Below are 12462 nucleotides of genomic sequence, written 5' to 3'. Positions count from 1 at the left end.
ATATTTCACACACAAGTTAATTACAGTTTCATTATAAAATCAATTGATAATATATGAAGTAGGATAATCCTCCCGTTCAAAAAAAAAAAAAAAAAAAAAAAGTACGATAATCCTTTTAAGTTAGCTCAATTCAGTAAATGTGAACATGTCCTTAGTGATAATCCCACAAACTTGTATGTCTATGAACCTGATTGGTAATTAGTGTGTACCAACTCAACCAAAAGCGGTATATGAGATTCGAACTTGTGACCTACTTTGGTTCCAATACTATGTTAAAAGCACTAACTCAACCAAAAGCTTAATCTCATGCTTGAGGTCAGGAATATGTTTTTATACCCTATCAGTAATACAAAAATGTTGCATACTTCATGCTAGCATTAGTTTTTTTTTTTTTTTTTTTGACAACAGGGCTAAAAAAAAAAAAAAAACACAGCAAAGAAACCTAGGCAAAAACTAAAACACAAAATACAGTAACTGACAACGACGAGCACAACCCGCCAACCAGTGAGCTGGAGACACCCAGGAACGAGGAACCTTACGGACTTGACAAACCAGGAGACTCTGAATAGAAACCCTTAAATCCTGAACGAGCCAGAAAACCGAAATGTCCATACTCCCCTTACGAGAAAGGACAGCCAACAGAGAAGCACAATCCGTGTATATGCGAATTTTCAAAAAACCCTTACGCAGAGCATACTCTAAACCCCATAAACAAGCCTGTAACTCCGTTTGCAACGCCGAGGCGGCAAAAAAAGCACGGCATCCACCCCCAAGTACCTGTGAAGAACCAATCTCCCGAATTATCCAACCTGCACCTGCTCTATTCGATACACAATCCCAAGCACCATCTATAACCAAACAAACAGTGGGATCGATAGCAGGTAAACCCTGTAAGGATAATAGCTGCCCTGACTGACTTGCCACAGGAGGAACCACATTGGAAGATAATACTGAAGCCTTCCAGCATTGAGCACTCTTACTACGAGTCCTCCAATCAGTAGCTAAGTGGACAATGGATTCCGGTGACCAAACAGCCTGACGAAATCGTAACTGATTGCGAGTAACCCAAATAGCCCACAATATAGCAAAGAACGAAGAGATGCCATCCCAATTGTGGAACTTCGACAATTGGGACACCGTTCGAGTTACCCAGTCTTCAAACTGCGGAAGATGCATAAAATCCCATCTAATATCCAGGACACCAGATCTCCAAATACCACAGATAGCGGAACAATCTCGAAATAGATGAGAACGAGATTCTTCAGAAGAGTGACAAAAAGCACATGTAGGATCAATAGGAAGCCCTCGAGTAGAGAGAATGGCTGCTAAAGGCAAAGCATTGTATAACAATTTCCAACCAAAAAGTTTCCAACGAGGCAAAATTGGCATAGCCCAAAAATTTTTCCACCAGGGAAGAAAAGAGTGAGAATCCGCATTACCCATAAAACCATTCCCGCAAATATTAGCATGAGCAGATTTAGTTGAGAAAACACCATCCCTAGTAAACTTCCAATAAACAAAGTCATCCATCAAACGCACCGGCCTGTCCAGCGATAGAATTTTAACCGCTGTATCAGAATCAAACAGGCCATGAACAGTAGAAGCATCCCACGCGTAAGAACGCGGATCAATTAAAGAGGAAACAAGAGTCGGACAAAGCGACTCCGAATGAAGTTCCTTGAACACCACAGGGCCCCCTGGGACCCAACAATCTTCCATAATACGAACCTTAGACCCCGAACCAACCTTCCATGCCAAGCCTTGGGATAAAGAAGACAAACCGGCAAGGAGACTCCTACAACCCCATGAAGGGCGGAGAACTTGAGTCGACCGAAGTGTCCGGAGGGCCGGATACTTGGAACAAAGGAGACGGGAAACAAGCAACTGTGGAGATTGAATTATACGCCAACTCTGTTTAGCTAATAAGGCAGAGTTAAAAGGAGCAATGCTGCGAATACCTAAACCCCCTAAGCCCTTCGGAAGGTGAATCAGCGAAGAGGAACGTAGAGCTATTCCACGACTGGAGCTCGAAGATTTCCACCAGAATCTTGCCAGCAAGTTGTCAATCCTGGAGCAAATGGAATCTGGAACCTTGAAAACCGATAAAATGTGATTGAACGAAGCTATAAGCACGGAGTTAATAATAACAAGTTTCGTTGCAGGGGACAAATGAAGAGCAGCGAATACTTCCAGTCGAGCAGCCACCTTATCCAGGAGGAAACCAAAATCAGAACACTTGCTACGACTCAAATCCACAGGCAATCCTAAATAAGTGCCTAGTCTAGACTCATTTCTAAGATTCAAACAACCCGACAAGAACTCACGGTAATCCTCCGGCGTATTCGGACTGAATTTAACAAAAGACTTTTGTAAATTGATCATTTGACCCGAAAGACTACAGAAGTCCGAAAGCACCTTCATTACATGAGAACAAGAAGAAGGGGAGACTTGGAAAAACAAAAGAGAGTCATCAGCAAAAAACAAATGAAAGATAGCCGGCGCACCCCGAGCAATCTTAATACCCTGAAACAGCCCTTCTGATTCAGCCTTACGAAGCATGGCAGAAAGAACCTCCATACAAAGCACAAACAAGTAAGGAGACAAGGGATCTCCTTGCCGTAAACCCCGATGTGGCCTAAACGTTTCAGTGGGAGCACCATTAATCAGCACCTGATAAGAGACAGTTGTCACACACTGTAAAATCAAATGGATCCAGGTAGGAGGGAACCCAAAAACCTGAAGGACCTGGGCCAAAAATTCCCACCCAACCCTGTCATAAGCTTTGTTCATATCAAGTTTCAGGGCAGCTAAGAATCGCTTCTTAGCCTTCGAAGCATTCATGAAAGAGAGTAATTCATGAACCATTAAGCAATTATCCGAAATTAATCGTCCTGGCACAAAAGCATTTTGGGAATCTGAGATCAGATCGGGTAACACAGTCTTCAAACGTTGAGCAAGACATTTAGCAATACATTTGTAAATGACATTACAAAGGCCAATCGGTCGAAACTGAGACAAGAGTTCTGGATTATCCACCTTAGGAAGTAAAACTAAGAAAGTACGGTTCCAGTCCTTGAGAAGATACCCATGAGCAAAGAAAAACTGAATTGCATTTACCACATGACCTCCTATCACAGGCCAATATGATCTGAAAAGAGCCGAAGAGAAACCATCCGGACCTGGAGATTTATTTTCATTAATACTAAACATGGCTTTCTTAATCTTGTCAGCTGAAAACGGGGCCAAAAGAGCCTGGCGATGAATATTCGACAAAGAAGGAAGAGCCAGTGACTCCCAACAAAAATCAGGAACCTCAGTCGACCCTGATTGTTTACTATACAGAGAAATATAGAAGTCTCGAGCATGAGAACGAAGCTGATCCGAATCCAAGATCCAGGTACTATCAAGATTTTTTAGGCTAGCAATTGAATTCCTTCTCCGTCTCGCCTGGACTAGAGAAAAGAGTAACTTGGAGTGTTCATCCCCAAAAGTGTCCCACTTCACCTTGGCTCGTTGTTTCCAAAACTCATAAGCCGCTTGGGCCTCAGCAATCTTTTCTTTCCTGAAAGTGAGAAATAAGCAACGATCCCCACGAGAGTCGAGTGACAAAGAAGCATTAGTGATATCCATAACCAAAGCCTTCCAGTCAATACCCCAGGCTTTCGTATGAGTAACACACCATGAAAGTAAACGGTGTCGAAGAGAACGGAGCTTCCTGGATAAGGAAAACATGAGAGAACCTGGAATATGTTCAGCAAAAATGGTATGCACCATTAAAGCCACTTCTTGCGAATGTAAACACCAGTTCTCAATCCTGTACGGCCGCCTGCATCTGGATGAAACATGAGCATCATTTAAAATAATGGCTGAATGATCTGAAAACAAGATAGGTTGATGGACAACAGAAGTAGAAGGCCTTTCCAAAAGCCATTGGGAAGTAGCATAGGCCCTGTCTAGACATTCAAAAGTAGGATCACCACCCTCCCGTCCGTTAGTCCAAGTAAATTGAGGTCCCGAGAACGGAATATCAATCAAACCATTATCTAATTTCCAAGTCATGAAATCCAAACGACCTGGAATATCTGTACTACCCCCTACTTTATCTGATAAAAATTCAATCTGATTAAAATCACCCACTAACAAAATATTTGGATATTGAGCAACAATATTAGCTAGTTCCGACCAAACAGATAATCGATCAGAAACATGAGGCGCTCCGTACAGAAAGAGGACATATTTTGTTACCAAATTCTCCACAATTCGACACAATATTACATGCGGAGAAACCACAATGGGATAAACCAGAATTGGGGAAAACCAAAACACACACAGCCCACCACTAAGACCCACCGAATCTACACCCACTAAAACTGAACATGATAGGGAAGAAACCTTATGCGAAACAGAATTTACAGACACCATAGTTTCAGCTAAAAACACAATATCAACACCATAAGAGCGGACTAAGGACGCGATGTAAGGAACTTTAGGGGAGTCCGCCTGACCCAAACCCCTACAGTTCCAAGCCACAATCTTCATCTATCCCCTGGTGGCCTTGAACGGGCGGCCACCGAGCCCTCAGAAGAAGATCCAAAACAAGACATTTGGGTTGAAGAAGAAATACCAATCCCTTTACGTTTCTTAAAAGGGAGACAGGATAAACAACCAGTAACAACAACCTCCAATCGTTTTCTCTCATAATAGAGCATTAAATTATCAGAACTCGAATTTGAACTCATCTTGGAACAAACCACACAAGAAACTCCCTTTCGTTTCTTATTTGGCACCCAACAGGAAAAACAACCAGAATCTTGGCTTTCCTGTACTTGTAACTCCAAAATAGGGGGTACCGTAGGAACATGCACTCTAGCAGGACTTTTGGCTGGGCAACAAAATCTGACCCTCTTATGCACCTTCTCTGGACTTGCACCTCGCAAAATAGAAGACATATGCGGTACCCTAGCCTGCGAACCCTTATCAGTTAACTGCTCCTCAACCACCTGAGTATCTCTAATCGTAAAATCCATCAAAGGAGGGGAGTATGGTGGGGTACAATCCATGGGAACCACATCTTCACTTTCACAAACCAGCTCCGACACTAAGTCGGGACCATCAGAACCAACCGGAGAAGAAAGACAACTAGCCTCAGCCAAAAAGTTTGCAAAAGACCCTGAGTTAGGGGACAGGAATGGAGGAACACACATAAAGGGTCTTTGTATTGAGTGGTTGTGCTGGGGTTTATTAGATAAACCTTGAAGATTCACCCTTGTTGTTCTGAATCTTTCTATTCTTTTCAATCCAATGTTTGAATTTGAGAGATTATGGGAAAAATGATCATCAGACATACACAATCCACTATCAGCCACAAAAGAAGTAGATATATAAGGAGTCTTAAAACAAGCATTCCTCTTATGGCCAACTCTATTGCACTTAGAGCACAAAATAAACAGATTCTCATATCTAATATTAATCCACTTAAACTGAGAATTTCCAACATCCAAGTAGAAACCTGGAACTAACGAATCAAACACATGTATTTGAAGTTTTACTCTAATCGGACATTTAATGGAACCTGGAGGTGTGTCATCTGTACACAAAATGTTCCCGGCCAAAGAAAGCATTGGTTTAACAGCATTAATGTCACATAAATTTAGAGGTACCTCCTCAAGATGCACCCATATAGCAGCCTCATCAAAACAGATATCTCTGATCGAAACACCCGGAGTCCAAGGTTTGAAAACTATTAATGCAGCTTGGTACGCCATGGATCCCTGCTCTATTATAGCGTCTCTGTCTCGAGTATCTTCACAGAGAAACAGGAAAATGTTGTTGATCTTCTGGACCGAAATTTCCCCAAATTTAATCCAGGTGGACGACACCCAGTCTTGAATTCGAGGCATTGAAAATTGACGATAGTCTACAAATTTGCCAAGAACTAGATGTAGATGGAGATTGGAGTTTTGCAGTATATCAACGTACGAATTTCGGCCAGGTTCTTCGAAATACGGCTGTTCTGACATTTCAATTGGAGCAGGGGAGAATAATTTTGTTACCCTTTTTTTTAGAAAAGCAGGGGAGAAGAACTTGAGGAATTCAAAATTGGTAAATACCACCACTAATCAGAAGGAAAACCACTGAATTACTTGAGACAAAGAAAACTACTACTTTTGACTATGGAAACTGCTTGAAAAATTGATGATAATCGAAGTCGGTGGAAGCGGTGATGAAAATTGGGGAAGGAGCTCTAGATTTCTAGAGAGAGAAGCTCTCTTTTTAGAGAGAGAAAATTTTTGGAAATTATATTGTTGGAGGACTATTATTTGTGAAGAATTGCTAGCATTAGTTGGTTTGTCTAACGGGTTGCTTTAGAAGGACATATTCCACTGTACTATGGATATGTATTTCTACCATTAGAAGGATGTTTTCCACCGTGCTTTTTTCACCATTCACATAATAGTTTTGACTTAATACTTTTATAGTGAAGTAATATGTAAAAAAAATATATACTTTCATATTATCAATTTTTGTCAAAATTTTACAATTTGCATAGTCAAAGTTGTGACTTAGTGGTGTCCGGTCAAACTATCTTTTCACCATATTTTTTGTTTCTCCCTTTATTTCAGAATAACTAACACGATCTTTTGACAATCGTAAATGCACAAAGTTTAACCAATCAATCAATCAATCAATCAAAGCCTTAATCCCAAAAGTGGGGTCGACTAACATGAACCAAATTTGATTATTCCGTGTGGTCATCAACATAAATCTTTCTCCTCCATCCCTTACGATCCAAAATTTAAGTTTAACCATAAATGTAAAATCAAATTTAAGTTTAACCATAAATGTAAAATCAAATTTTGTTATGTATTACTCCTTCCTTTTCTTTGAGTGTCCCATTATATTGGGGATATTAGCACTATTCACTAAATATACTTTGATAGCTTGATCAATATTTGTGAATTATACATAAGAAAAGAGCAAATACATATTGATATCCTCTATCAACGAACCGCGTTGATATAAGGGCCTTCTCGTCAATTATAGTCATTAAAGTAAGGGCACAATTGGAATAGAGATGCTAACCCGTTATATTTCCTCCGTTTTGGGGTGTGAGGAACGTTAACATCGGTTAACTGCCTTGATAATTCGGTTAACGTCTTTTTCTCTCTCTTCGATACCATGTTTGGGCCTTTGGGGTATTCTCTCACTACAGCAACCATGTTTCGGGTTTTTTCAGGAATTCAACGACGGGTTGAAAGTTGGCTCCGATCGCAAATGTCAGGTATTATCCGATTCCCAATTTCTTTTATTCTATATTCGCAAAATTAAGGTATTTGCCGATTCACAATTTCTTTGATTATATAATGGAGGTATCGAGCGATTCACATATTGCTGGAGGTATTTATCGATTCACAAATTGCAAGTGGTATTATTCGATTCACAAATTGCAGGGGGGTATTTTCGATTCACAAATTCCCAAATTGCTGGGGTTATTATTCGATTCATAAATAATTGCTGGGTTAAATATCGCAAAATTAAAGCTGTAATTACTTACCTTGATATTTCGGGTCTAAGTTCAGCTACACTTCCATGGCGAAATTTAGCATAATCTCTCTCCTGCACTCCATGTATCAAGCGAAATACTGTTGCTATTTTAGTGTTTGAGCGACGATGGGTACAGTATTATCCACCACCGACAAACATATTTCTCCCGTATGACGAGCAGCAAGCTCTGTTATTCTCTCTCCTCATCCATCTGGGAACTCAATTGTTCAATTAGAAGAGATGGCGTTAACTTTCTGTCAAATATCAGTACCGTTATAAGTTTATATTAAACAATTGCAAATACGGAGTCCACGTCATACTTCCACTACTGAAGTTGTGGAATTCAGAAAAAGTTCACAAATATTACAAGTTTGCCATTATATCAACAACATTTGGTTGATATAGGATATCAATATATAGTCTTATGGGTATTTGTTAGATTTTCTTTGTCTCAAATCTCAATGAGTAGATAATTAATATTCATGTGTTATAATTTATAGTTAATGATAATTAAATATATTATCAGTCAAAGTTTTTGCATCAACATGCGTGTCATGTCACTGTAGGGCAGTTTAAAAAAAACACGGAGGGTTTATGTTTGATGCTTGCGGTAGTATCGAAGTTTGATCAAAGTTCATTGATAAGAAGTGTATCATAGTTTTACCAAAATTTGAGGCATAATGTCAGAGTGATGCTGTACTAACTTTGCTCTGTTTCCTCCATGATAAGTAACTATGTAACATTGATTCTGTACAGTAAATGTGGGGAATCCACTGGCTGCGTTATGTAACGCATTTGTTACTCCTAACGTTGAACAAGCATATGCTCCGTTCGATTACGACGTACTAGAAAAGAAACTGGATGAGCTGAAGGAGAAGTTAACAACAGGGAAAGAAAAGCTAGCTAAATTAGAACGACAAGTAAATGGGATCGCAGTTCCTAACAAAGACGCGATACAATGGAAGCAAGAAGCGAATGATACTCTGGAAGAAGCAGAAAAAATGATAGGAGAGCTAGAAAACAGCATACAAGCCACATGTATGAGTGGCTGTATGCCTAACTGTTGTCGCAGACGTGCTGCTAAGAAATCGATTATACAAAAGATCGATAAGGTTGATAAGTCGTTGATAGAAAGATTCAAGCCCTTGGTAAAGGGACATAAGTGGTCTCGCAATGAAATGGTGTTGAAGACGAGAATTGATGATGTGCAGAAGATATGGGAGTGCATCAGCCAGAGGAATGATGTCAAAGTCGTCTGTATACATGGAATTTCAGGTGTTGGTAAGACAGCTGTTGCACAAGCTGTTTGTAACAAAGCTATCGACGATGAGCATGAGACTTTTGGTTATGTTATATGGGTGGAAGCTGACTACGGAATTGAGCTCAAGAGTTTCCAAGAGAAGATCATGAAGAGTCTTAACATTGAGATTATTGCTACTGATGATAGTACAGACAGAGCTACAAAGATTCGTGATGAGTTTGTTCGAAGGCAGAAGTGTTTGGTCTTTATTGATTTCTTTTGGGAGAATTTCACTCTAGGCGATATTGGGATTCCAGAGGAAGAAGCTCAGGCAGGAGTAGTTTGCAAGATTATATTGATTTCAAGGTCAAGACTTGTGTGTAGTAGGATCCCAAAAGACGAATATTTTCAAGTAGAACCTATCACTGATGGGTGGGAATTTTTCAAGAATAGTCTGGGCCGCCCTCTTCCTGTTTTGGATGCCGAGGCAGAAGAGCTGATGAAGAAAGCAGTACAAGGTTGTAAGGGATTGCCATCAGAAATCATCATGTTGGCACTGATGAAGAAAGCAGTACAAGGTTGTCAGGGATTGCCATCAGAAATCATCATGTTGGCATCTCATATGAGAGGAATGCTCTGTCAGAGCTCAGAGGAGATTTCTTCGAAACTCAAAGAAATGTTGAGTAGCCGAACAAAGCCTGCATCTTCAACTGATAAGTTTAAGAGATTGGTATGCAGCTACAAGAAGCTAGAAAATGTTGCCTATCAAAATTGCTTTCTGTATTGTGCCTTGTATCCGAAAGGTTCTCCAATCGATGTAAAACAGTTAATAGACAGTTGGATATGGGAAGGGTTGCTAGATGAGTATACTTTGTCACTAGAAGAGAAAAGAAACCAAGGGATGATTATATTGACTGAACTCAAAACTGCTCGTCTCCTAGAGGAAGCAGACTCCAATGGCACCAGAGAGACAGTTAAGATGCTTAGTTTTATACACGATATGGCAGTGAGTTTGAAACGAGGATGGCTTATCGATTCAGGGAATGGTCTCACAGACTTTCCGCCAATTGATGATAAGAATGGTGAGATACAACAAGCCTCTTTCATGGACAATAAACTGGAAGTACTTATAAAACAACCCAATTGTCCAAATTTGTCCACATTGCTACTCCAGAACAACCAACTACTTAATCATATTTCAGAAAACTTTTTCACTGGTATCCCAAACCTCAAATTTCTAGATTTATCAAACACCTCTATCTTTAGCCTCCCATCATCATTTTGCAACTTGAGATTCCTTCAAGTGCTTCATTTACGCCACTGCCTCAATTTGAGATCCTTACCTTGCCTGTCCAACCTTGAAGAACTCATTGTACTAGACCTTTTTGGAACACCTCTAAAAGAACTACCATCAGGGATAGAAAAGTTGAAAAAACTCAGGCGTCTAGACCTTTCCCACTCCAAACTGACCAAATTCCAAGCAGGATTACTGAGTGCACTAGAAAGCTTGCAAGAATTGCTTCTCATGATGAATGATGATGAGGCTTATAGTTGGAGATCAGAACAAACGAGGTTGAATCCAGGGGAAGCCTATGTCGAGGAGCTCACTTCCTTAATTGACTTGATGATTCTACAACTCAATTTCTTCAACAAAGAGGTATTCAGTGAATACATAAAAGCCGTTCCAAGAACAAGGCCATGCCCACGTACACCTTGCTTTAAGTTCTGTGTTGGTGGCTTCAAAACAAATGGAAACTTAGGTGAATACAGTATAGCATTCATCGATGGCTACCCTGTTGGTCATCAACTCCCTGAAGAAACCATGGAGCTATACTTGAGTTCATGCAGGTCTAGCAGCTTAAGTCCCAGCAACACACTGGAGATAACAGGTATTGACTTTCAGAACTTGAAGGTCCTGTATCTGTTTGATTGTAGTGGTTTCACCTATCTTTTCTCTATTGAGATGATAAGCTCTCTTCGAAGCCTTGAAAAGATTTCTGTAAGGCATTGTTGGTCACTTCTGGGGATTATAAAGCCTACTGCAAACTCAACTACTGATTCACATACAATCGTCTCCTGCTGTCTTCCAAAAATAAAAGAACTAGTCTTGATCGACTTGCCACGATTGAAGAGCATATGTGGTGACAGACAGATACTTGAGTGGCCTGACTTTCGCAGATTCTCTGTGTGGGACTGTGACAAGCTCAGGAGTTTGCCGTCAGTCATACATAGAGTTGGGGAAAATCCAAAAATAATTAAATTCAGAGGAAGATCCTTCAATTTGGATGACACTCGTAATCTTGTATTTGAAGAAGCTGATATACCTGAAGACATAGTTTCTTTTAAAGGGTATTACCAGAACTTATTTTCTCAAGAACAAATGCTAAGAATGTAAATAGCAAAAGACTGACATATTTACTTTCTCATGCAGCACGAAGAAACACGAATCGGGTGCAAATTTACAGTCCAACAGCAATCTAAGAAGTTATTTCAGAAGTAGAGTAACAGGAAAAAATCGTAAGTGATAACCTTTAAGAAAATTCAAAGTCATAATTCCAAGTAATCTTTTGTACTAAAATTATGATAATCTTCATTAATTTAGTATGTTAACAAAGATATCTATAGACTGATATCATCACCCCAATGGAATACATGTGATATATTATGCAGGACCTGCATCTATTATATCAGAGAATGAAGAGATTGCAACCCCTCCTCAGAACCCTGGATACATAGCACGCGGCTTGGATAATTTCGCCAATTTGGTCAAGGAGGCACAGAGACGCATTGGTGTACTGTTTATAAATTAATCAACCGCGACTCAATTGTTATGGCAGCAACCAAGATATTGGTGCAAGTTCAGTAGTAATCGCATCAACTGTGAGCTAAGCTATGCTGGTAAAGTCTCTTAGGGATCAGCCAATCATCTGCATCAGTCAGACAGTCACTGTGTTCTTATATAAATCTCTAGTTGATTATCTATTACTCTTTCGGTTTTTATCTTTATAATGTTGGGTTTTGTTCAATAAAGATTGTGCTTGATGAGGGTTTTATACTCATTATCATATACAAAGTACGAATTAGACAAACTTGACTCGTACCCTTTTTCTTGTCGAAGTATTAGACATATAGCATTACCTATGATCTTTTTTTTCGTCTAGGAGACCTACAGAGATATCCTAGGTCAAGTTCAGTAACAATCAGAGCAACAAAACAATTGCTAGAATGGGAGGTAAATGATGAAATAAATCTATTGGAAAAGGACTTTTACTAGCAGAATCTGCAACATTTATGAAAATAAAATTGGGTGAACTTGTGAAAATGACAGCCTCTGAGACTGAGTAGTGACTTTCCCAACTTGTATTTCGGTTGATTCCTAAGATAAGGAATAAGAGCATATCATATGGAATATTATATGGAATATTTCATATAGTAACGGCTTGAGATTGCACAAATACAAACTCAAATTCTGCTAATAAACCACTTTTCTGGCTATCAATCAGGAATTTTGCTCTTTTTATCAGTTCTTCCATTACTCAATTACTGAATCAGATCTCTAATATAAAGGAAGGCGCGAGATTGATAGATCCTACATCAAAATGGTACTAAGATATGCAGAAAAACAAAAATAGGACTAGCAAAAATGCTAGAATTTGTGTTCGTGAACAGAAGATTGA

At 39.6% G+C, this 12462-nt stretch overlaps 2 protein-coding genes across 2 annotated transcripts; one reads left to right on the top strand and one right to left on the bottom strand.

The window, feature by feature from the left end:
- Positions 1–453: 453 nt before the first annotated feature.
- On the bottom strand, positions 454–4539 carry LOC145637328 (uncharacterized). Its single transcript, XM_081688788.1, has one exon. The coding sequence runs from the start codon at positions 4537–4539 to the stop codon at positions 454–456; it is 4086 nt and encodes a 1361-aa protein (XP_081544914.1).
- Positions 4540–7118: 2579 nt separating this feature from the next.
- On the top strand, positions 7119–11902 carry LOC145635374 (putative disease resistance protein At1g61300). Its single transcript, XM_081686654.1, has 4 exons — positions 7119–7282; positions 8302–11134; positions 11217–11302; positions 11456–11902. Exons 1-4 carry the CDS (start codon positions 7180–7182, stop codon positions 11593–11595), a joined length of 3162 nt encoding a protein of 1053 aa, XP_081542780.1. The 5' UTR covers positions 7119–7179; the 3' UTR covers positions 11596–11902.
- Positions 11903–12462: the final 560 nt, after the last annotated feature.

Source organism: Chenopodium album, chromosome 6 (genome assembly GCF_948465745.1).
Source record: "Chenopodium album chromosome 6, dcCheAlbu1.1, whole genome shotgun sequence".
NCBI lineage: Eukaryota > Viridiplantae > Streptophyta > Magnoliopsida > Caryophyllales > Amaranthaceae > Chenopodium > Chenopodium album.
This window is presented reverse-complemented; position numbering and strand designations above follow the sequence as displayed.